This window comes from Leptosomus discolor, chromosome 1, assembly GCF_034619465.1.
Source record: "Leptosomus discolor isolate bLepDis1 chromosome 1, bLepDis1.hap2, whole genome shotgun sequence".
Taxonomy (NCBI): domain Eukaryota; kingdom Metazoa; phylum Chordata; class Aves; order Leptosomiformes; family Leptosomidae; genus Leptosomus; species Leptosomus discolor.
The window spans coordinates 47,030,579-47,057,083 of record NC_141391.1 but is presented as its reverse complement, the minus strand read 5'-3'; the positions used below and the strand labels follow the sequence as shown (position 1 = coordinate 47,057,083).

General features: G+C 37.9%; 1 protein-coding gene across 3 annotated transcripts in view; it reads left to right on the top strand.

Annotated features, from left to right (window-relative positions):
• Positions 1 to 26,505, top strand: part of MYCBP2 (MYC binding protein 2) — a 204,668-nt gene that overhangs the window by 18,245 nt on the left and 159,918 nt on the right. For all 3 annotated transcript variants that reach the window (XM_086476678.1, XM_086476666.1, XM_086476671.1), the window contains exons 2-4: positions 9,641 to 9,716; positions 20,033 to 20,248; positions 25,132 to 25,285. In XM_086476678.1, coding sequence (XP_086332804.1) covers positions 9,641 to 9,716; positions 20,033 to 20,248; positions 25,132 to 25,285 — 446 coding nt within the window. The remainder of the gene's footprint in view (positions 1 to 9,640; positions 9,717 to 20,032; positions 20,249 to 25,131; positions 25,286 to 26,505) is intronic.

The following is a 26,505-nucleotide window of genomic DNA, read 5'->3' as shown; positions in this document are numbered from 1 at the left end:
TCAGCAAATGCTTAGCTTCAAAAAAAACCCCGAAACAACCAGTAAGCACAAATGTAAAAACAAGAGTGAATAAAAGATAAGGTAGAAGTTCCTCATGACAGGTTCTTCACGTTATATAGAGTTATAAAGTGAATGTGATTCAGCAGTGTCATGCTGTTGGAGCGTTTCAGGTTTTTTTCCAAAATGCATGAGAGAGACTTTTTGTGTAGGACACCTGAAGTAATTCTTGATCTTTTCTTTGCACTTCAGCATTGTAGGGCTTATTTTTTGGTTTTCTTTCTCAACAAGAAGGACTAGTTATGAGTACGAGGTAATAGTGAAATTAGATGTCAGTGATTTAAATGATTTGTGGTTTAGGCTGAAGGAACTGAGACTGCTTAATTGATAGAAGTCTTCTTTCTCCTAAGACTTGAAATAAATTCAAGCTAGAAGTGGAAAAAGAGGAAATAACCTGATTTTTCTACAATAAAGATGTAACCCCCCCCCAAAAAAAAACGTTTAATTGCTATAAGGGTGATTTAGAAAAGACCTCACAAAGAGCTTTAGAGTAGGATTACTTAGGGCATGCTGGAAGTGTGATCATTGGCAGTGTTTTAATATCTCCACAGGGAAGACACCTGTTAGGCATGAAGTGGAGTTTGACTAGTCCTGTGCTGGACCAGAGAATGGAAAGCCTGACTTTTAGGGTCCTTTCCAGACACTGTTTTCAAAGTTTCCTTTTCCAGACACTGATTCTAGAGTACCTTCCACTTGTCAAATTATATTTCATATTGCCTGGGGACATGCACAAGTTTTCTGTACCACTGAAGTTTGGAAAAGTCTTGGTAAAGAACCTGTACACAGTGTCCACATTGATCCATCTGCACAGAGAAACTCTTGACTGTTGCGTGTAAGCATGTTCTTTGTCATGCACTTCTTATTATACTCTCGGGCATTGGTTATGTCCAAGAAAGTGTGGGTCAATTCAAGTGAGTGGCTTGTCTTAATACAGGCATATATTTTAAGTGCAGTAGAGTGGTTTTCATCCCTTGTTCTCTTGTTAGATTTGCATAGTATTATAGGTTTGAATATGCTGACTAATTCCCATAGAAGTCTGCTCTTATGCCTGAATTTACTGTATGCTTGCTGATCCAGGTGGTGAACAGATGAAAAGCTCAGGATGTCTGTACTTGGAAGCCTAATCAGAAACATGGCATGACACCAGGAAAAATGCTAAACTCAGAATGAGAAAAAAATGTACTCTTTCCACAATGTACAAGCACATTTATTGTGCAGTCAAATTTTACTTTAGTATGTAAACAGTGAGGATCATAGAATAGCTGAGATTAGAAGGGACCTCTGGAGAGTATCTAGTCCAACCTTACTGCTCAAAGTATCAACCAGAGCAGGTTGGTCTGAACACTGCCCAGTTGGATTTTGAGTATCTTTAGGGATGGAGAATCTATAGCCTCTGAGGGCAACACGTTCCAGTGTTTGACCACTCTTACAGTTCCTATGTTTAAATGGAACTTACTGTATTGCACTTTTTTCCCATCTGATCCTTCAGCTTGTCACTTGCTATTAGTCAGAAGAGTCTGGCTCCATCATCTTTACTCTCTCCCATTGGGTATATATCCACATTGAGAAAATTCCACTCCACCCCACCCCCAAGTTTTCTCTTTTTCCAGCTGAACAATCTCTGCTTGATTGATTTCTCCTCGGATGACAGATGCTCTGGTCCCTTAAGCACCTTAGTGGCCCTTCTCAGGACTCCAGTAAGCAAGTCTCTCTTGTACTGTTAAGTCCAAAACTGGTCACGGTACTCCAGATATGACGTTGCCAGTGCTGTGTAGAGCATAAGAGCCAACTCTGTCAGCCTGTTGGCAACACTTTTCCTAACCCAGCCCAGGAGGCTGTGTGCCTTCTTTGCTTCAGAGGTAATGTTACTGGTCCATGGTTAGTATGTCCATTGTGAGGACCCATAGGTCTTTTTCTCTAAAGCCACTTTCCAGTCAGTTGGCTGACAGTGTATACAGGTGCCTGGGGTTGTTACTCTCCAGTTGCAGGACTTTACATTTCCCTTTGTTAAACTTAGTGAGATTACTGGTGGCCTATTTCTTCAGCCTGTTGAGGTCCCTCTGAATGGCAGCACAACCCTCTGGTATATCAACCACTCCTCCAAGTTTTGTACTATCTGTAAACTGACTTGAAGGTGCCCATCATTCACAACCCGTTGACACTAGCAGTTTGGCCTGTATTCAGTCCATGTTTATCTAGCTTGTACTTCATCAGTGTATGGGGATGTTGTGACTGACAGTGTCAAAAGCCTTACTAAAGTTGGAATAAACAAAATCCACTGCTCTGCAGTCATGCACTTAGCCAGCCTTCTCATTGTGGAGGTTGGTCAAACATGATTTCCTCTTCATAAATCCAAGCTGACTATTGGCTATCACGAGCTTGACCTTTGTATGTTTGGATCCTCCAATCTTCCCTCTTGCCCTTGTTGAAGATATGAGTGGCATTTGTTTTCTTCTCAGGTACCTATGCTAATCGCTGTGACCTTTTAAAGACTGAGGGTGGCCTTGCAGTATCATCAGCTGCCTCCTTAAGCATTTGTGGGTGCACTCTGTCAGGTTGCAGAATCATAGAATGATTTGGGTTGGAAGGGACCTTAAAGATCATCTAGTTCCAACCCCCCTGCCATGGGCAGGGACACTTTCCCCTGGACCAGGTTACTTAAAGCCCCATCCAACCCAGCCTTGAACACTTCAGGGAGGGGGCATCCACAGCTTCTCTGTTCCAGTGTCTCACCACCCACACAGTGGAGAACTTCTTCCTGAGATGTAATCTAAATCTACCCTCTTTCAGTTTGAAACCATTACTCCTCGTCCTATCACTACCCTCCCTGATAAAGAGTCCCTCCCCATCTTCCCTGTAGGCTCCCTTTAAGTACTGGAAGGCCGCTATAAGATCTCCCCAGAGCCTTCTCCAGGCTGAACAAGCCCAAGTCACTCAGCCTGTCCTCATAGGGGAGGTACTGCAGCTCCCTGATGATCTTGTTCTCTAACCTGAACTTCCTTCACTGAGGGTGAGACATTATTGCTCAGACTTTCTGGTCTCAGGAACATGGCATTTCTCAAGTTGAGTTTTACCAGTAAACATGTAGGTGACCAGTGTCCCTTGTGACCAGGCTCAAACTTATTCAGCATTAGGCTCACATTTTTCCCTAGTCTTCCTTTTGCTACTGATACACCTATAGAAGCCAACCTTGTCTTTCATGTCCCTTGCCAGATTGAACTCCAGGGGGGCTTTGTCTTTTATAACCCCATCCCTGAACACTCAGACAGTGTATCTGTATTTGTCCTAAGTGACATGACCCTGCTTCCACCTCTTGTATGATTCTTTTTTATGGTTAAGCTTTCTCAGGAGCTCCTTGTTCATCCATGCAGGCGTCCTGTCTTCTTTGTTTGACTTCCTGCATGTGTGAACAGACCATTCTTGAGCTTGGAAGTGAACCTTGAAAATCAACCAGCTCTTCTGGGCCCCTTTCTCTTCAGGGGACTGTATCCCATGAGAATCTTCAAAGTAGGTCACTAACAGGCCAAAGTCTGTTCTTCTGAAGTCTAGGGTTGTGATCCTGCTTTTGCCTTGCTCCTTTCTTTCAGGTTCCTGAACTTCATGTGCGCTGTCACTGCATCCAGGACTGCCCTCAGCCTTCATACACCCGACTGGTTCTTCCCTGTTTAAGTGTCAAGTCCAGCCAAGTGCCTTCCTTTGCTGACTCCTTGATCACCTGTGTCATGAGATTATCACCCTTGTGCTCCAGAAACCTCCTGCATTGCTTGTGCCCTGCTGTATTCCTGTCCAGCAGGTATTGGGATAGTTAACATCCCCCTTAAGGACCAGGGCCTATGAGGTTTATTGCTGGACTCATCTGCTTCTTCCTGATCAGGCTGTGTGTAGCAGGCACCCAAAAGAATATTGGTCATATTGGTCTGCTCTCTAATCCTAACCTTCAGCTCTCAGTTGGCTCACCTTCAACTGTTTTGTATTTTGTCCGAATCACAAAAAGGACAAGGACAATCCAGTTGATGTTCTGCGACAACTGTGATAAAAGTTCTGGTGAAGTTTGGATGTGGGAAGGTAAAGGAAAACCATCAAACTACATGGTAGGAAGTGAAAATTACTGTCTTTGATACTTTCTTCGAAGTATATTTTTATACCTCCCAGAGACTAAAAGAAGAGAATAATGAAGACATGACATTTTCTGGGAAGTCATTCTGTATTGTTACAGCTTTGTGTACTCAAAATAGTATTTTCTTCCCCCATCTCCTTTTTGTAAATAAGTCTGTAGTACTTCAGTTTTCCAGTGGCAACTTAGGAGTAGCGGTGGTTCTGTGTGCTGTTGGGTGATGGTGAAGAAATCAGATGTTGTAATACACTTGTTCAAAAAGAAGATCACAAAGGCATATAAACTTTTGCAAGTCGGATACTTCCCTGACCAACCTGAGTTGGCTGGGCAGAACTTTTAAGGTAGATAAGATGGGACACTGTGGCTGATATCTAACTGCTTTGGACCGATTAGTCTTTCTGTAGTCCCGTTGCCTTTATGGCAAACATGATATTCCATCATGTAGTAACAACCTCTGGATAATGTGTTTTGTTATTTGTAGGTCCTTTATGGCAGTAATATACCTGTACAAAGAAAGCTGCCAAATGGCACTAGTTGTTATGTGATTTCTGCACATAAAAATGAGTATTGCTGATCTTGCGCTGTTACTCAGTCTGGGACAACTGAGGAAGACAGTGGAGGAAACATGAGTTCATTACTTTTCAACCAATGTCCACATGTCAGTACTCACATTTCACTGCCCTTGAGTAAACTGTTCTGGTAGATTTAGAGCTTTTTAAGGAACTTAATTCTGTGATGAAAGACCCTGAGACATGATGTTGACTACATAAGTGATAATAGCTTGCAGTTGTGGGCTACTTGACAATTTCAGCTTGGGATTTCAGTTTGGGTTGTTCAGAAAAATATGCTTGCTGCTTCTTGTCCAACCAAATTGACCACCAGAAGCAATAATTCACCAAGTGGAGGGAACAAAAGAATTATTTGGTATCACAAATCTGATTGTTTCATTTCACTGTTACTGAGTAGTTGCTGCCTCTTGAGAGCATTTCCACTAGCCCTTGAATGCTTAAGCTATCTGTGCGGAGTCAGCAGCTATGGAAACTAAATAATACAGTATATTTGTCATTTGTCTGGACACAACACGAGTTTGATAAGACCTCTCCTGTCAACAGTGTACTTTTTCCCAAAGATGCTTAGCCATTACACCAGAGCAAGTGAGTTTAGACAAATACACTGAGTCAAAGTCAGTTGGAAGTTAAAAAAATTGTAGCATGTATTAACATGCAACTTGCTAAATTCGCTCATTTTTCAAAAGTGTACTTGAAGATTTAATTAACAGTAGAGTGGGCCCAGTGCTGTACTGGCTACCGTGGCCCGTGGTAATACATTTCAGATAGAAGCAAAGGTTTTAGGTCAGGCAGCAGTTGAATGACACTTTTGTTGTTCCTATTCGGCCTCAGCGGCAGAGACAGAATGATATTTTTTTCTGCTCATCAGTGACATCTTTAGTGTAACATATAGCCTAGAAGAGCTTGTGCAGGTGTGACACTATTAACGTAAGGTTAACATAATGGTAACCCGTATTGAGTAATTCAATGACAACATTGAGGGGGGGAGCACTCAGCACATAAAGGTTCCTTCTCAAATTTAAGCTTATGAATTGCAATTCAGGACTGTTGTGACTTTGAGGGAAGATGCTCTGTTTACATTTCCTCAGCTCTTTTGAACAGAGTAAGAGCAATGGTGTTGAGACAACTGAAGAGCATCCCCCTAATAATGCAGCAAATACTGCAAGTACTAGCTAATGCTACTTCTGGTTTGAAAACAAATAAACTAATCATGCTTTTACTTCCTTCTCCTACAGGTGACACAAAGTTGAATAGAAGTTGCAAACATGTAATTTAACAGTTCTTTTACCTATTTTAAGTTGTCCAGCATTCGGTTGTTGCCCACCCTCCCATTTTCTCCCTTTTGGTTTGAGACAGTTGTTCCATGTTCCAGAGTTGAACATTTTAGGTCTTTGCTTTTATTCACAACAGATTTTTCTGTGAAGGCTGTAATAGCACTATTCACTCTTTCTTTGGGTCCATTTGCCACAATTATTTTGTTGTCAAGGTATCTTCGTGTTCTGCATGCATTTGACTTGCACTTCCTTTGCGGTTCAATTCAAAACTGCTGACTTAGTCTCAAATGTTCGAATGGCTTGAAGTAATTTGCAGAAAACCTGCTGAAGATTTGCTGATAATCAGTGTTTGGTTTGTGTTAACTAAACTGTATCAACAGCTGAGTTAAAAGTTAAAGGCAAAAGGCCTTCTGCCACTGGAAGCAGATTGTCAGCATAGAGTTTCAGGACCTTTTCAAATGGCAGTGTACAGCAATTTACTATTGTTAACCAAAAATGTAATTAAGAATTTAGCTAAAAAATCCAACCAAGCTGTCTCAGGTCTTGTTAATCTTCACGCAGTAGAAGAGCCAGGCTTATAATTAACACATGTGGTTTCCAACAGGAAATTACCCATAATCTGCTTAACGTTGTTTTTCGTTGATATACTTCCCCATATTTTGTCCTTTCTGTCTGAATGTTAAAACCTCTTGGGGTAATGGTATATAAGAGTAGAACTGTGGAGAATTGTATATATCTTTATATGTTATATGCAGATACATTATAAACATAGTAGTATTATGCATAGTAATGATAGGTTGCCCAGAACTGTTTATAAAACTAGTGTTGATGAGGTTTTTTTACTTTTTAATTAATCACTTACTAGTTCTGAAGTTTTGTTTGGATACAGAGGGAATGTGTGCTTCCCAGTAAAAACATTGAGACTTCACTATCCTTGAGCTTTTAAGAAAAAATAGAGAGAAGTGGATTCTCAAAATGGGATTTCTGTACCCAAGCTGTTTCCATGTAAAAACCTGTTCAGGCCTAAAACTTGCTGAAGATAATGACTTGCTACCATGGAATGCCTAGGAAAAGTTTAGACTTGCAGCATCTTTAATGGTTGATGTATGAATGAGGGAAATCATAGCACCACCACTTGGCATCTGAAGGAGGAAATAAGCCCATTGCTGATCTTTCCTGCTTGCCAATTGGAGAAATCATTGTCTAGGTATCATTGACAAATGAAGTTAGTCTGCAAAATGGTGGGGGTTTTGTTGCTTTGGAAATGAGCCCAATCTTGGCAGGGAGGAAGGCTTGATTTGAGCGGTTTGTAGATGTATACATACATGCAGAAAAATAGATACAAAAATATGGGGACCGGTCCTGTGAGATATTTACAAGATGAAAAAGTACTTATAATGTTTACAGTTTATAACAAATTTGGAGAGTTTGCAAGGATTTGGTCAGGTAGGATTAAATTTTAAATGTCTTGACAATGTGAGTTAATGTCCTTTTAAAAAATAAAAAAAGAGAAAAGCAATGCTTTTCAAATTGTCTATGGTAAATGCAAATTGTATTATGTTTAAAAGGCATAATTAACAGCACAACTAGATAAAGAGTATTGGATGCTCAGTTTGGAGGCTTGCAGGAAGATGTTTTTAAGTTACTCTGGGTTACATAGGTCTGCTGTGCCATATTGCTGTGAAGCTGCCAAATAATACCTGGAGTACAGTTAGAAGTGTCACTTTGGAGGCATATGAGGCAATTCTTTTTCCATTTCACAACAGCAAATAATAAGTACTGTTTTCAGTTTTGGTCAATGTGGTTTGGACTTAGAGAGCCCAGAACAAGTCCAAAATAAATCAGGACTTTTGCAGTTAACGTTAGGGTTAAAGTTTCATAAAAGGTTAATTGGTCCAGAGAAGAAGATTGAGTGGCTACAGAATGGAAGGGACTGCACTGTTCTTCATCTTTGACAGCAGAATAAGAATTAACTGCATTAAAAGCTAAGGAAGAAAAACTTATCTAATGTAAGTGAAAGTAGTGAAATGGACTATGGAGTTTGATTATAGAAATTTGGATATTAAAGGTTGGATGAAATTTCTTCCCCCCTGTGTCTTAAATACTGTATACTGTTGCATATTAAAACTTTACCACTGAAGGAGCCTTAGGAGGTCATCTAGGTTCTCTTTATAAGCTTTAACTTACTGGGAAGGGTGGGGGTTTCCCCTCACTGAATCACTTCTCTTAACTCCAGGATAATGGTGGTGGTTCCTTATAAGAAAAGTGGTGAGATGGTTTGTTTCTGCAGGAAGTGTCTTGACGAGGGATGTACTTCTCTCTTTGTTAATAGGTGAAGATGGGAAAGGTGATGAAATTTCTAGTAGGCAGCTTTCGTGGGATACTCCACAGGAGTTCTTTGTTAGAGCTTGTTTTCTGACTTGAGGCCATTGGTCAAACTTTGGTTTCCAGCTTTTGACTGCTGGACCAAGCAATTTGTATACTCTTGCAGTCTGAATGCTGTACAGGAGAGAGTAGCAAGTGATAGGTCTTTAGTCCCTCAAAATTTTTATGTAGAACAAAGTTCTTTGAATAAAATATTAAGGTTCCTCTGAGTCTCAATCTCTTTCCAATTTGTTACCTGAAAGTGCAACTTCTTACTGCCTGTGATTTTCAGATTCCAGAGTTTTATTTTTCTAACTAATCTGAACTGTAAACTATTTGAGTACTGTTTAAGTGGCACAGAGGAATGTTAGTAGCTGTTGCTTGAAGTCCTATAGGGGATGAGGTGTATGCTGCACAGGTAACATCCGCCGTTTTTTTTGCAGAGGGTTTGTAATCTGAACAGACCAGAGAAATGTAGAGTAGGTTAAAAAGCATGCACCTCAAACAGAGTAATCTCAGTGATGGTAACAAAACAAATATATGAGTGTGTATGGTGTCTTTTTTTCTGTGGTGTCTTTTTATTTATTTTTTTTGTGTAGTAAAATGAAGGAGAAAAAGAATGTGATAGGAACAAGGTGTGGGCAGAAGAGGATTAGAGGAGCGTGTATTAGCTAGAGCTGTAATGTAAAGGGATGGAAATGAAAAGTCTGTAAGCTGGGGGTGGCGAAAGTCCAGACAAAAATTAAAAAACCTTTGTTCAGAAGTTGCAGTTTTTTCCACCAACTGAATTTGCTGCCAAATGATTAATTTTTAAAGCTTCCTTTTTGACTTGGAAGGCTTGAATCTTTGTCTGGTAAAGACTTCACAAAACATATGTGTTCTGTACTAACAAGTTGTATTACTGAGAATTGTCAATAATTTTTGCTTCTGGTATTGGTGTGGCACTAATGGAAACTTGTAATAGAAACAGTAGGGTAAACCAGTATAAAATATAGGGATTTTTTGTTTATCCTAGCATATATTCTGTTTAAATCGATGAGAGTAAAGGTTCTTAATTCAGTGGAGCATTAGGAAAACATCATTTTAAGTGCTTCATATTCTGATTTATACTCTGAAATTCTGCCTGTTGGTTTCCTTTGCTTAGGAGGAAAAACTTTAGAGGACTTCTGACATTTTTTTCCTCTGCTGGTGCTCCTGTTTACCATGGGGTACAGAAGGGAGTTTAATTCTTTTGTTCTCATGGCTTTTCTACTCTTTTTCAGAAGTAAGAAACTTTTTAGCAAGAAAAAATTGAAAAGGAAACAGAAGACTAAATTGAAAGTAAAAACACGCAACAAGGTAAGTTGGTAATTAAATTGACAAAGTTCTGATTAAAAAACGTAAATAATTTCCATTGAGAAAAATGTAAGAAAAAATAAGTGTAACTAGCAATTTATTTGTTTAGAAAAGGTAATAATAGGCCAGTATTGTTTGTCTGTTTTCTGTATTCTACATGACTATGATACCAATGTTAACCTTATTCAACTGTGTTTGCTACTAATGTTCAGCATGAAATAATACGAACAGTAGTTTTGGTTCTCCAGTCCCTAAACTGTAAATATAGCTAAACATGTTGGTCTTACAGTTAAATTTTAAGAGATGCATGTCTAGCCAACAGTTAGAGACTGCTGCAAAGAGTTCTGTCCATATTGGCTAAAGGAGGAAGGGAGCATTCAATGCCTAAGGAATCCAAAGTTACCTCTGAAAATTCCTCCATAGTGGAACAGATGATACTTATCTGTTTCTATTAATATTTTCTCCCCATGTAACCCCTGCCCCCATCACTTTAAATGCATGGGAGTAGTACAATGAACTTCATAAAAATGTTTACGTGTTTACTTGTTGCATAGAATAAATCTAGGCAGAAGCAACAGTATTTTAAAATACTGCTCTGCTGCCTTCTTTCTCTATTAGAGAGCTATTATTTCTCTGTTTAAGCTATAGTCATGGAAGGATTGTCATGAAGGCTCACTGCAGGCATGGAGGATTCTTCCTAGGTTCCCATTGTAGTCAGTAAAGAGAAAGTAGCTCATTTACGGAGTGGTTTTGAAGGACAGAACCACTGAAATATCCAGTAAAAACACTTTCTAGTTGGTTGAATGCACTTATAATACAAATACGCCGTAGATCAAATTGGCCATCTTATCCCTGCTTGCCAAACCTCATGTAGTTACTCTATCTCAAGACAGACGACTCTGGGAGGGTGAAGCAAGCCCCGTATCTCTCCATTTGGTATTGCCTTTTTGGATACTTACCAGATTGTTCTGCTTATCTCAAGTAGTGCAGCTCCAGACTATGGTATTGAAGGGGCTTATCTTCACTTCTGTTCTCAGTACTGTACAGTGAAATATTTCTGGTCCAAACTGGTTTTTTTCAGCCCTTTCTTCAGTTGCTAGGATATTAGAAGTTTTAGCCCTGTTCCTGTCATGATTTTATCAGGCTCACTGTCAACACAGAAAACCAAGTTAGAAATTTGAAGAAATTTTGCAGAATGTCGTTAGTCTTTGTGTTCTGTCGGGTGACAGAAACGTGTGCTTTTAAAATAAGATAACTCTTCAGCTTTGATCGTTGTTACTGTATAAAGGGAACCTTGTCTTTCTGGATAGTGATGCCCTAGTTGAACTGCTGAGTAGGAAGCTAAATCCAGAACTGCTGTTCTTCACAACGTTGATAGTCAGATGTGCTTCTTGGATTTCGTTGCATTGGATAAATGGATTGTCAGAATCCCTTCTGAATGGCCAAAGACAACATGAGCATGTTAGAGGCTGATTCTTGTCAGTAGTTACAGATTTGACACTAACCGATCATCTCTGCACCTCATGCCTGTGGAAAGTTCTTTTCAAGATTTTTCTTGGATTTAAAACAGCTTCTACTTGATGCATTAAGTGAGATTTATCTGCCTTTGAAAGGCATAATGAGATTTTGCATGTCTTTTACTGATGCCTCTATTCTAGACAGTCTTTGAGGCAAGCCAAGGTTGACTAGCAGAGCATTGGTATTCGTTCCGAGTCGCTGAGGTACAGAAAGGCAATCCAGTTTATTACTGCGTAATAGCAGGAAATTGTGTATTTCCTGAAGAATGTAGCTGAAAAGGGAAACATAGAATTGCCTTCATGTCTTTAGGGTATCAAACCTTGTTTACTGAAAATAAGGGGTGTTTTTTGGGTTTTTGTTTTTCGTTGTTTTCTTGTTGTTGGTTTGTGGGTTTTCTTTTTCCTCCTATACGCTTTTCAATGCATTCAGTGCTTAGCACTGCAGAGAAATCACAATGATCATTTTTACCCTGAAATGTCTGAAAACAGATGCATATATTGTCAGGAAAATGGGAGTTTCCATTTGAAGCCTTACAATAGGGCAGATTGAAAAGCCCATCACTACTGGCTATTCTAAGCAGGAGAGCTTGTGTACATCAGTTTATTTTCTAAGAACCAGGGTCTTTTAGTCTGAACAGAGGTGGGAGTTTTCTCTTAGTATGCTTGGTAGAGGCAGAGAGGGCCTTAAATTAAGAATAAGCTGAGGGAACCCAAAAATGTGTTATTTATACCCTGCACTTACTAAAAATTATGATTGAGTAACTGAAGAGGAGAGACCATTAAAAAATCATTGTTGAGCAACTGGAAGAAAATTATTTCCACAATTTAAGCATTAAATGTTATAACATTTTAAGTATGAAATATTAATATTAATTGGTGTTTAATGCAGCCCAGTAGTTTAAGCCTTATCCTGTTTCTAAGCTGGGGTTATGTTTTGGTCACTTGTATTTGAACTACTGTTAACTTTTGGTTTTGTGGTTTAATATCTTTTTTTAAATGCAGGTAAAAAGTTTTCCATGTGGGTGCAGTGTGTTTTGGCTTTAGAAATTCAGTGCTGTAGAGAGTGACTTTTACACAGAAAAACAAGTATATGATTATTAGATGCGGGTGTAACACCTTGGATTCCTGCCCATGCCCCCGCCACCCCCCCTTTTTATTGGCAACAGTTATCACTAGGAAATTGTAGGCTGTGTAACTTATCTCAACCCTATGAATATTGCTGCTTTGCCTCTTGCCCCCCTTTTCACCCCTTGGAGTTTTCCCACTTTACTGTTAATTCCCAGAAGTGCTGCTTAGGACACTTAGCTGAGAGGTTGTATGGAAAGCCGGAATTCACCATCTTCTGTTCTCATAATGTTATTTGAAGAATACTGAGAAATTTGAGTCTGCCAGAGACAGAGAATGTTCTTCCAGTGATTGGCATCCACCTGTTTAGTTTATGCAGAGGTTTGAAACCATGACCTGTTTAGCTTTATGCAAATGGAAGGAATAAAACCTTGGGAAAGGGTGGTTCATGTAACAGACAATGTGTTGCTACCTAATGACTAGATGTATAAAGTGGATGAACTGGGATAAATATTTGTTTCATTAAAAGCACACATAACTTCTCAAATAATTTGGCAGTGTTTTCAATGGCTTTTATATTATTTGGTGTTTCAACCTCAAGAGGGCATTCCTTTCTAAGAGATGTTTGAACTGTTCAAAGAAGAATTTGGTGAGGTTCCATGCTCTGCGTTAGAGGTTAGATCTATCTTTAACAGCAAATTACCTTTCCTTTCCTAGATTATAGTCTTATTTCCATCACATCTGAGAATAAACCATTATTGCAGTCATCTGGTTCAAGAGGAAGGGAAGAAATTGGTCAGAAAATAAGCTATGTATGGATTTCATCTTTTGGAAAGACTGTTTAGGTGTGAGACAAGTGTAAAGGAGACCAGAGGGTTTTGTTTTTCCTACTTCTGTCCTTGAGTGTACTGGAATATTACAAAAAGCTGAGAAGAGCACTTGTGAGTCCATTTATTTTATGAACCAATCCTGTGCCATTTAACCTCTCCTACATAATGCATCCTTCCATTTAGCAGGGACTGTATGCTTACAAAGGACAAGTCATACATGAGGGTATGGGCATCTGCACATCATTCTCTCTCAGAAGATAGCTTCTTATCTTTTAGAAAAAATTATCACACAAGAAATAAAATTTTACCTTCATATATTAAAACTATGTTCATGATTCTTTACTTACATTGACATTGCAATTTCTCAGACTTGCACTTTCATTATTCAGTAGTTAAGGATTGAATTGTTCTTTCTTCAGCATCTTTTAAAACTTCAAGAGAAAGGTTTTTCTAATTTTATCTTAAATGTTTGGAGAACATCATCTGCTCCTGTTTTGTCTACCTAAAATATTGAAAACTTTTGTGAGGGATTTAATTAGGTTTATTGCCTTTACAGATTTTCTGTCTGTTCCTCTGAAAAAGATATTTTTGTCCTTCTGACCATTGAAACGATCTTTCGTCACTGTTACCTCATGTTGTATGGTTTCACTTGAGAATCTCTTTTTTGAAGTTTAATATCACACATGTTGTAAGAATGACATCATGTTTAAAAATTGCTCTTCCTTTCCACCAAAATTGAAGTTTAGATGTTCTGTCTAGCACAAATATATTTTTCCAGCACTCAAGACAGAAGATGTGACGAATACTGGATATCTGTTAAGTTTTATGATGTATGTTTCATCATGTATCTTGGTTTAAGAAGGTGCATTTTCAGTTTATGATGATACCAAATGAATCATAGAATAGAATAGAATCATAAGAGTCATTTTGGCTGGGAAAGACCTTTAAGATCATCAGGTCCAACCATTATTGTAACACTACCAAGCCCACCGTTAAACCATGTCCCTAAGAACCACATCTATACGTCTTTTGAACACCTCTAGGGATGGTGACTCAACCACCCCCCTGGGCAGCCTGTTCCAATGTTTAGCCACTCTTTCAGTAAAGAAATTTTTCCTAATATCCAATCTATATCTCCCCTGGTGCAACTTGAGGGTGTTACCTCTTGTCCTGTCATTAGTTACTTGGGAGAAGAGACCCACACACACCTCGCTACAACCTCCTTTCAGGTAGTTGTAGAGAGCAATAAAGTGTGTCCCCTCAGCCTCCTCTTCACTAGGCTAAACAACCCCAGTTCCCTTAGTCACTCCTCATAAGACCTGTTTTCCAGCCTCTTCACCGAGTTCATTGCCCTTCTCTGGACACACTCCAGCACCTCAATGTCTTTCCTGTACTGTGGCGCCCAAAACTGGACACAGTATTCGAGGTGTGGACTCACCAGTGCTGAGTACAGGGGCACAATCACTTCCCTACACCTGCTCATCAAACTATTTGATACAGGCCAGGATGCTGTTGGCCTTTTTGGCCGCCTGGGCACACTGCTGGCTCGTATTCAACCGGCTGTCAACCAGCACCTCCAGGTCCTTTTCCGCCAGGCAGCTTTCTAGCCACTCATCCCCAAGCCTGTAGCGCTGCATGGGGTTGTTGTGACCCACGTGCAGGACCAGGCACTTGGCCTTGTTAAGCCTCACACAGTTGACCTCAGCCCATTGATCCAGCCTGTCCAGAACCCTCTGCAGAGCCTTCCTACCCTTGAGCAGGTCGACACTCCCACTTAATTTAGTGTCATCTTCAAGCTTACTGAGGTAGCACTCAATCTCTTCATCCAGCCTGTTGATAAAGATATTAAACAAGACTGGCCCCAATACTGAGCCCTGGGGAACACCGCTTGTGCCTGGTTGCCAACTGGATTTAACTTGATTTGCCACAACTCTCTGGGCTCGGCCGTCCAGCCAGTTTCTAACCCAGAAAAGAATACACCTGTCTAGGCCATGAGTCACCAGCTTGTCCAATAGGATGCTGTGGGAGACAGTGCCAAATGCCTTACTGAAGTCCAGGTAGATGACATCCACAGCTTTTCCCTCATCAACTAGGCGGGTCACCTGATCATAGAAGGAGAATCAGGTTGGTCAAACAAGACCTGCCTTTCATGAACCCGTGCTGGCTGGGCCTGATTCCCTGGATGTCCTGCACTTGCCATGTGAGCACCCTAAAGATGACTGCTCCATAATCTTGCCTAGTACCAAGGTCAGGCTGACAGGCCTGTAGTTCCGCACGTCCTCTTTCTGGCCCTTCTTGTAGATGGGTGTCAGATTATCAAGCCTATGAAACAACATAGATTTCAGAATGTCCCACTTTCTTATAGTTTGTATGAAAACCACTGTATCAAAAAGCATAATTCTTTTTTCCAGTCTTGAAGCTCCGTGCTTTTTGAAAGTGATAACAATTTCATATTCTGAGAAACCAGGTGCTTTGGGAGAAAAAAAATGTAGAGCCTATCATCTTGTCTTCTACTCAGATGTCCTAGAAGCTGGGCTTCTAGTCATTCTTATACTTAGTGAGTGCTTTGGATTGCCATATTCCCATAGCCATTAAGAAAAGGACATTTAGAGGTGCAGAAAAAGAGATTGTTGCTCTACACCTTATCCACAGTGTCAGGAAAAGATCTTTGTACATCTTTGGATCTTGATACACTCAAGAAAACACCAAGAAAACAAACTATTAGTGTGGAATTTTTTTATTGAAATAATGTATCCCATCACTCAAGAGCAGTCTGATTGGATTATTAATAATCTTAGATCTGCGCAAAATAATCAGTTGCTTCTCTGAATTCTTAGAAGTCGATTAACATTTTTGGCTTAATATTCCACTGTTTTCCTTGGCAATGTAGAAGTATTTTGTGTCAACATGAAATGCAGTAGCATTAAGAGAATTGTTGTAACTTAAAATAGACTTTATTAGTTTGATATAAGAATTACTTAGTGGGGTTTTGTAGACATAGTTAGCAGATTTTCATAGTGATCTGTTCTATATCAAAATCTACGAGCCAATAGCAAGGTAACACGAATCTCATATGATCGGGGAAGTTTATATGGCTCTGTAGAAGAGTGACCCAATGCCGTGGCTCTAATCAGTTGCAGAAAAGGAAACTTCGAGTTGATGATGGGATGAACTTAAGTCCCAGTTTCCTGGGACTTAACCTTAAGTCCCAGTGCATCTGACCTCAGTGAAGTTAGGAATCTGTCGTAGTTCGGAAAGGAAAATACTTGTCTCATGAAAAAAACTTCTGATGTCTGCTTTGAATTCTTTCCACTACAACTATTGAAGAAAAGAAAAAAGGGGGAAAAAAGCCGCTTACTGAATGAGCATTTGCATTAGAGGGGCAGAAAGTTTTCCGGTTTCTTTTTTTTTCCCATTATCTCCATCTCTACCATTTATAAAAGAAATCTGAGAAAGTGTTTATACAACCTACTCATATACCTCTGCTTTAGAACAGATGTTTGTTTTGAAGACCTGGAACCTATAAATATTACAGTTAAAGCCCCTCAGCGACTTGAGCAAATAGATCACGAATATATATATCATCAGTGGTTTTTAGTTTATGGTGAAGCTGGGGGCAGTGGGGAACAGAGTGGTGATCAGAAGTTCCTTTCCTGCTCTCCAACCAGAAACAATGTGTCTTGTCATTCAGCACCTTTCTTTTGCCTTGAGATGTGCTTGGCATTTGTATGCTTATATACATTTAATGTTAATTCGATCGAGGGTTTTTTTTCCACTCAAATGAAAACCAGGAAACAGTTAAAGTCATAATTACCCTAAAGTTTTTAACCTGTTTTTACAACGCAACAACTTATGTTCAGAAAGGGTTTTATTTAGTACAGTCGTCACAAGGCCAATGTTTTTAAACTGACAAAACCAGGTAGTGAATTTAAAAATTATTTTTAAGGGTCATTGTTAGGATTGCTTCTGTATTTGTCAAGTGTATAACGGAATGGAGTATACTGTTCAAGTAGAGCAGGGTTTTCTGGAGAACGTTGTGCTGTACTGAAGTCTGGATAGGAGATTGTTGTATATAACTATAGTTTGTGCACTGCTGTAGAAGAATGAGACAACTTGGAAAGATAGAATGATTAAAGTACTTGCTGTTTAAAAGCTAAAGCATTAGGTAAGGAGCTTTTTAATAGTTGTATTGAGAATAAGGAAGGAATTTATTTCTGAAAATTAGTCAGCTTATTATTAATAGGCAAGAAAACATACATTGATATTTTATCTAGCACTGTAATGTCTAAAATTATCTGTGCTGCTTAAACAATTTGGCCAACCTATTTCAAAAGAGGCTACATGTGCTACAGAACTTAGGCTGTTCTGGAACAAAGACTAAGCTGAACTCCTGACAAGAAGGAACTGGAATGGAAACTGCACAGAAGTTAAAATTACAATACATGATACTAATTAGATAAGTGAACTTCAGATAGGAATATTTTAGAGGATCCAGATATTTTTCTCTTCCTGTAACTGTCACTAAACTAGGAAATGCATAGTAAACTTACTAAATATTTTTTTTAACCTGTGCAGTTCCACTGAGTTAGCTGTAAAGCTGAAAGCTGATATTATGTGTTTGCCTTAGCGGCAGCTGCAAAAACTTGTCGGGTATGTGTATGCATATTTGACATACAGAAGAGTCATGTGTTGAAACCGTGTAGTTTTCTGGTGCCAAATACATTTTAAAAGTGTGTAGTAGCTCATTATCATTGGTATCAGTCCAAGTCTATTTTGATGCAATTTGATACCGGAATAACATATGAGGTTGTTTCTTGAGTTCTTGCACTGATTAATATTGTGGGGTTTTAACAGCAGCTTTATTATTTCAAAGATATTCCTGTTGAATAAGGACAACTGATACTGTCTTTCAGTCCCTAATGGCAGAAGTTCTGTTGTGCTAAAAAAAAAAAAGGATAAAAACCCCAAATAACCCAAATTTTCAGTATGTATGTAGGGAACTTTTACCAGCTTTTTTTTTTTTTTTTTTTTCCATTATCTTTATGTATTTGTACTGCTAACGCTGCCATGGGTGATAAAATTAACACCCTGTCTGTGTTGGATAAAATAGGCCACAGAGTAAACCACTGCTTCTTAATGTTTTAACTTGCAATAATTTTGTGGTAATGGAAGGAAGGATATGCAAATGTACCAGTACAGTTAGAATAATACTATAGTCAAAAATAAAAGGAAATAAGTAAACTATGAAATATTTTGAAGATATTTTGAATTTTTAGTAAGTTTTGTAACATGGTGTTAAATGGTCTAATTTAGAAACCCATGTTATTTCTGGTAATAATAAAAAGATAAGTGCAGATAAAAATATGTTGTGAACCATTGCTGTGTTTTGATGTACAAAATTGTGACTACCATATTGCAGAAAAATAAATCCCCTCATCAAAACAGTATCCAGTTCACTGGTTCTCAAAGTGCTTTTCCCCTCTTCTTTGCTAGTTTAAGGTCCTCTTTCCCATGACTGCTTTCATGGATGTATGAGTATTTCCACTCTGATCTGTCACTGCTTACTCTCCTGCCAAATGAACGTGGTCCTTCACAATATCTATCCCCCTTAAATAAAAAGAAAGACCAAAAGCTTCCACCCTCACCGCCCCCCAAGAATACAAGAAACAAACCAGAATAACCTTGTCAAGTTAGTCATGACCATGACTTACTCTAGCCTAATGCACCTCCAAATTTTGCCTTGCATATTGAGGCAAATTTGTCCCGCACTCTTTAACCTACACCTTCTCTTCATATGTAGTCCCTGTGCCCTCTGTTTACACCAAGGCGTTATATATATTGCTTCCTCCTATATGCCTGAAGTCCAGTTTTTCATAGCCTGTGCTCAAAACAGCCTAGTCTTTGGTTGTGCTCAACCAAAGAGAAAGTATAACCCTGCCTGGGGATTTATTTTGTTGTTGTTGTTTTGGGATTTTGTTTGGTTGGTTTTTAAGTCTTATCATTCCTCCTGTCCCATCTTACTGTTGCAGAAAGGGAGAGTATGGGGCAGAATTTAAAAGATTTTTTCAATAAGTGTTTTTTCTTAGTATTTTTCCAAGTCTAATGACAGCCTCATGAAGGCTCTTCTGTGTCTTGGCAGTGACTGACAGTAATATACCAGTAGTAGATGCCAAGGAAAGAAAGGGCAGGGCGCGGTAGTAGTAGGGTAAGGACATTGGTAGTGGTAGTTTGTCAGAACAGTTTCCCAACTCTTACTTTGTGGCTCAGGGCTTCTGAAAACAGGATCGTGTCCTGTTACTTCATAGGCCTTGATAGATTTTTGTATTTAGTAGTTTGTCCAGTAGGATTTTACTATCCACAAAATTATATGCACAGCATCCTGTTGGGGAGTTTCTGAACTTGCCATCTGTTTTCATTTAATGACAAAACTAATGTTTTTTTAAATTTCTAATATACATTTAGCAAGCAGCTTGAATTTTTATTATTTACTAATAGATTAAGAATTAGAATAACAAATAATGCATTTTAAAATTCAGTAATATTAATTTAAAAAAAAAGGAAAAAAAAAACCTGACCCCTGTTAAGAAGGTAAATTCTGAATTCTGCTAGTCTTTTGACTGTGGCAGATGTTTGGACCATTCTGTAGCCTGGGCTGCTTTCATTTTCTGTCCCAGTGTCCTCATCAGGTTATGAGAGTTGAGAGACTAAAGCGAGATGGAATATATTGAAATTTCTTTGTCTTTCTCCTTTCTTCCCTGCCTGAAATATAACTGGTACTTCAACAGGAAAGTTCAGTCTCTGCTTAGAGAATCATTTGATCAGCCAAAATTACTGAGACTGTTTAGATTACTTGTATTTAGCAAAGCTTGAAACTTCTACTAAAATTAAAACTACTCTTGTTTTTCAGACTGAAAACCTAGAGAGTACAATAACCATACCGGATATCAGATTACATAGCAACCCTTCAGCTTTTAATGTTTACTGCAATGTCCGCCATTGTGTGTTGGAGTGGCAAAAAAAGGAAGCATCTGTATCTTTGGCTTCAAAGAACAGTGTACAGAGTGGGGATTCGGACAGTGATGAAGAAGAGGAATCCAAAGAGCCACCTATTAAACTTCCAAAGGCAAGTAACTGGATACTGTTTAACATGTGCCATGTATGTGATCTAAAGTTAGTATGTTCTCTATGAGGAATAAAGAACAGCGTAAACAGCCAGCTGCTCAGAAAGTAGCTATAGTTTTATTTGTAGTCCGTCTAGTCCAGAATCATCTGATTTGATGAATTAGGAAGATCTGTGTACCTGTGCAATACTTAATTTTAAAGTCAATTAAATTTCAGGTAAACATTCAACTTGCACTTCTGTTAAGTGCTGGTAGTTGAAAATAACCTACAGGCTCAAAAGTCATACAGCGGCTCTGCCATCTGTCAGAGGCTACTAGCTGGTAATGACAAAGGGTGCTTTCTCTTGCTTGAATAAATCTTATTGCTATTGGAATTCAGTAGGTGTAGTGTTTTCTAAGATTATTTGCCAGGTATATGTGTAATTGCAGTAACTGTCAATTGTTCTTACTACCTTAGTTTTTTAATCTTTCCCTTTTTTGGCTTTAGTGCCTTTTGGCGCTGATGGCTGTACATAGTAATGCACATTAAGATTTTGGACATGGTAGTTCAACAGTTAGGGTAGGGGTTTTACTATTTACTACTTATATGCTTATAGTAGGATTAACGGTGGAAAGTCAGAAATAAACTATATAAGAGTTACTGATTTTTTTCTTCTATTTGCTGATTCACCTGTTTTGTACTTGTTTTGTAACTTCTGTGTTTTGTTCATTGCTAGCTTATCAATGCTGTGAATCCTGCTTCCTTTTGTTATTCTTCTGAGTCTAAAAAGCATATTCAGAATAACTTTCCACATTTATACTTGCTCTAAAAACAATACAAATACTGAACTAAAAAAGGTTGTTGCAGCAGTGATTATGTGGAATGTTCTAATTGCTTAGAAAATTAGAATTTTATAGATGATTGTGTTTAGGTAGTATTATCTGCAAGGCAAAGTTGGCACTCTGGAAAATAGTGGTGGAGAATTGCAGAGGAACATAAACAAGTCAGGTAACTGAAATTTCATGGCTGACAGTCACAAAATAATGTGTGGACAGTACAAATAAAATTAGTATTTTTTATGAACTCCATCTGACTCTTTGTGGATTAAATTATACGCATCAGCAAGTGCTTGTAGATGCTTAATTTGACTTTTTAAGTAAAAGGCATCATAGCTATTAGCATTTATGAAGAACACAAAGAGATTTTGAAATTAAAAGAGGTTCCAAGAAGAATGAGATTTACCAGTGATATGGACAGAACACTTGCATCTGGACACTAATACATTGCTATTGTTAAAGGTGTTGGAGAGTTTATGAAAAAGAGCCTTGGAAAAGTGGTGCAGTTTTAAAAAGATGGTGACTTAGGAAAAATGGTAGGGAAACTGTAAGTAGCAAACGTTACTTTTACTTTCTCAAACCAGAAAATCAGTGACATATTTTGTTACATTTAAACCAGCAAATACAAAATTCATGAAAATCAGTATACTTTCAAACTATTCATTTTTAGCAAAGAAACTACAAAATATCAAAGAATACAAGAGTTTTTACTGATTCAATGATGGCTTAGATTCTTTATACAACCTCAGTATTTCTAGTAACTGTCTAGCTAATATTGAGTTGTTTAGGTCACTCTGAGGTAAGATACTTTTTACTATTAATTTCACTTGCATCCGTGCATTTGAAAAAAGCATCCACTTGGAGCTATCTCACAGGTAGTAAAACTTTTAGAGGCTAACTCTGTAAATGTCTTTGTATCCTGAATATAGGTGTCTTGTCTCATGCTTTGAGTATATTGCGGTCTGGTTCTTATGTATAATGAACAATATTGGGTAGGGCTTAGTTTATTAAATATAAAGAAGAAAGTTATTGACGTTCCTAAGGTTTATAATACTTACTAGACCAGTTTCTGAAAGTAATTGATAACTTATTAGAAAGAATACTGATATATTTTGAGTTTGACAGTGAGGTGAAAGATTAAAAAAAAAAAAAGTGTAGCCAGAATTTGTGCTTTTAAAGATTCTCCAGAGTTCACAGTAGTGAAGTTAGTCCCTGGTGTGTTTGGTTTTTTAATTCTCAAAACATCTTTGTTTATTTGAGAATGAGCTGAAAACATTCTACTTTTTATGCAGCTTAGGTTGTTTGGAGGGACACTATCGAAGTATCTTTTTTTTTTTTTTTAAACTTGAGGAAGTCAGGTTTGTTAGAGGTTTTATTTAGAATGCACTTCAGAATTAGAAGTTGCCCTGTGCAGTTTGAGATTGAGAATAATTGGTTTTAACAATTGTTAACAGACACACAGAGACACCATTTGCTGGTCTTCAGTTACTAGCGCATAACAAGTTTGTATTTTGGTTGTGTTCAGACAGTTTAGTAACTTGCTTTGATAGCTTTAAATTTTTGGATTTACAAGAAATAATCACCTTTGCCTGACTTATTTATTTAGTACTTTATTTATTTAGTAGCTTGGCTAGTGATGGGGAATTCTCTCTGCTTGAAATAGGGCAGATTAATGTCTGCTCATTTGATTTGTAATTGTTAGAGTTAAAAAGAGGCACTTCTCTTTACCAATATTAAAATTAACGCTGGGTTATGAAAGATCCACAAAAGCCCTGTACTGAAGGAAACAAATGCTGGATTAAGGTGGAATTAACTGACTTAATTATTCTTTGTTCCTGAAGTGGCATACATTTTGCTGTTTAGTTAATAAGCTTAAGCAAAAATGAAAATGTTCAAGTTGTAACAAAAAATAGAAGAAAAATAATTACTCTCTTCAGAAACTGACTTTTAAGTGTTTTAAAATACATTAGGAGATTGTTTTACCTGTGTAAAGTATTTTTTTTGTATGTATATAATAAACATATAAATTAATGCAGGGTATAAATATACAGGCTATTATGTATCCTTAAACAGAAACGCGAGTACTGGGCAGTTATGAGAGAGAAAAGACAAAGGAAATGAAACAATAGTGTAGATGAGATTTCTTGAAGAAATAGGCGTTTTTTTGAGGAATTAATTATTGGTCATAATGTCTGCATCCAGGCTAGAATTGTGTGCACCTTCGTAAGGTGGGTTTATGCTTTTGATATGAAGTCGCAAAGATATTGCAAAGGGAACAGGAGGGTGACTGTGCAGAGAACATCAGTAAGAGCTGGCAAGCTGTGACACAGACTGCAGCAGTGCTTGTTTTGACTCAGAGATGCCACAGAGAGCAGCGAGAACAAGCTTAAGATGTCTTGAAAAGAGCTGTTTGCTTATTCTGTCCTTCAGTGCACAGTTTGGAGGAGTTGGGAGACAGAGATACATACGTTATATATGTGTGTGTATATATATGTGTGTGTGTGTATGTAGTATACATATGTATAAAAGCATAAAGGTGAAGATACCTGTTTTAAGAAACCTGTTTACCCAGCCTGTTGATCTCATATACTAAAAAAACCCAACCCAAAACCTGTGCAGATCAGACAAAATTCCAGCAGAAGTATCTATCCATTGTTGATTCCTGCCATAGTGGAAGTTCACCAGATTATTTTCTCCACTGTGCTAAGTCCTCTGCTTTCTCCAGCTGCTTCTGTCAGCTACTAGATGAGGTCTTCTGTCTGAAGATTTGGAAGAATACAGTAAACTTCTCAGTTTCCCTCAAAGATAGTATCACTGAAAAAGAAGAATATTTCTAAAAATGTACTACAATGTATTCTATTCTTCAGCCTGCAAGATGATGCTGAATTTTGGATCCTGGAAAAACCATCTGTGCTGGTTTTTTGTTGACCTTTTTTTCACCTGTAGATTCCATGCATGCCTTTTCTCACACTCCATTGAAGATAACAAAATATAAAGTGTAATTTGCAGGAAAATTGCTGTTGCACTTTGAAGACTTGATTTGATTATGTTTCTGTTCTTCCTCCGAAAATCGAACAGGTGGTAAAGTTACTTCCAAAAGGCAAGAATTGAAATAAATTGAATGACAGCAAAGACAGTTAGAAGGCATCCAATAGAACTTACAGCTGACTGTCAGAATAGAACTGTTTTAAGCATGAGTGGCAGTTCCATTAACAATTTTATTTATATTTCAGTCTTTTTCCTTAGATTTTACTTAGAGGTGAATCTAAACACTAAACATTGCCGCTCTGCTCCTGACAGAAACACGTAGTAAAGTTTTGAAGATGGCGTTGCTCATTTGTAACAAGTTAACCCTGCTCACTTTTCTTTCATTCTCATCATTATGACATGCTGAGTTTGAGAAGGAAGTGAAAGGGAACAGTCAGTGGAGAGAAGCATAATTGTAATCTGAGAATATTCAGGAATTCTGAAAGGCAAAGTTAGGAGTGGCTGTAACAGTGCTTTTACAGATGTGTTAGTTGGCATAGTGCATCTCTGATGAGTGCTGTGGAGTTTTAGTGACAAGCAATTAATCTTTATTTTTTATATTGTCACAAAAACAATCTCAGAGTCTTTGGAGGGGAACGTACTAGTGCTGCCAGTATCAGCTGTCAAATGTATCAAGTTGGGAAGTCAAGTTGCAAGCCAGTTCTAGCTTTCTGGTTCACAGTAATGATCAAGGAAAAAGGAAAAAGAGGTCTATCAAAGTGTGAACTCAATAGAAACTAGAAGGGCTCAGAGGCACAATTTGTCTTACATTGTCCAAAAAAAAATTGTTTTGTTATCTTTTCTGGGAACTATTACTCTGCTTAGATATGCTCTTTCATAGAATGACATGACTTCTGTGTAATATTTGCTAATACAGTTGTGTAGTTGCGTTCTCGATTTTTATTCTCTCTTGAATTACCATTGTATTCTGTATTACATTTTTGTTATTTGAATAGCTGTCTTGTTCTGTGAACATTGGGATGTACTTATTGATGAAAATTCAAAAATATTAACATAATCTGAAATATCTGTACTTCTTTAGATCATTGAAGTTGGATTATGTGAAGTCTTTGAACTGATAAAGGAGACAAGATTTTCTCATCCATCCTTGTGTCTCAGGAGCCTACAAGCCCTACTTAATGTGCTCCAGGGCCAGCAACCAGAAGGCCTGCAATCAGAGCCTCCTGAAGTGCTAGGTAATATCTCATCTGTTACTGTATTTCTATTAACATCATCTGTTACTGTATTGGACAGAAGAAAATGGTTCCTAACAAGTATTTGTGAGATAGTACCAAGCTTGTTCTCAACTGACGGATTGTATTCTGGAGTGTAGACTCCTTGTGGTGTATGTAACTAGTACTTTCTCAGCATTAATCTTTTGTAGAATAGGAGTGTTGGCATGTAAAGGTGTGGGTGTGTATATTTTTTTTTTTTTTTTTTCATATTTTGTTGCTGTGTAACGCAGAGTTTCACTAAAACATAGTAAACCGTACAACTTTACAAATTGTGATTCATTTGTCTTACTGAAGCTATAAAATACTTGGTCATACTGGAAAGACAATAGTTCTACAGTGAAGTTCTCTTGCGATCTGCTGTTGTAATCTATGTCTTAGCTATTTCATGTTGTAATTTATATAAAGCTGCTAAACAAAGTGTCAGCATTCTTGCTTTTGTTTCCTCTGGCCATCCAAAAGCTTCCCTGAAAATTAATTTTGCTTTTAATTATATTGAAAATAAAAGTTGAACTCCTGATGGCTTTGAGTGTATGATGGATTATGTCCTTTAAGTTAAAATCCAATTATCTTTTTTTAATTAATAGTTTTTACTGGTTTATAGAACTGCAAGGAAGGCTAGGCTGTAGCATCTGTGGTTTAAAAATAATAAAAAAGTATATCTTAAGATTTTCTATGTAATGTTTTCCTATGTTATGGCTTAATAATATTCCATTTCCAAAGATGATATTGGTTTGCTACAGAAAGCTTTTGTTTTGTATTGATGCACAGAGTGTTAAAAAGCTACAAAGAAGGCTTTGTTTTGATTACTGCCTTAGTGATTATACTATCAAAAGAATTGAGATGGATTTCTGTTCACACCTTGATTGTTACAGATATTCAGCTACTAAACAGTCCTTGAAAAGAGGCATGTGATCAAACTATTTTTCATGTTTTGTTTCAAATGCTCATTGCTGAGAAATGGGGTGTGCATCAACATGGGCAGTGGTCGTAAAGATTAGACAAGTTTGGTCAAAACCTACACATCATCTCAGTGGTGAGGCAGGTAAAGTAACTCCTTCTGGCCCATTTCTTACTAATGTGCTTCACTGTAACAGAAGGACTTAGTTTTTCTTGTTCTCCAGCCATTGTGATTATCAAGACTCAATGTTTTCTGGCTGAAAAAGAAAGAAAAGTTAAGGATA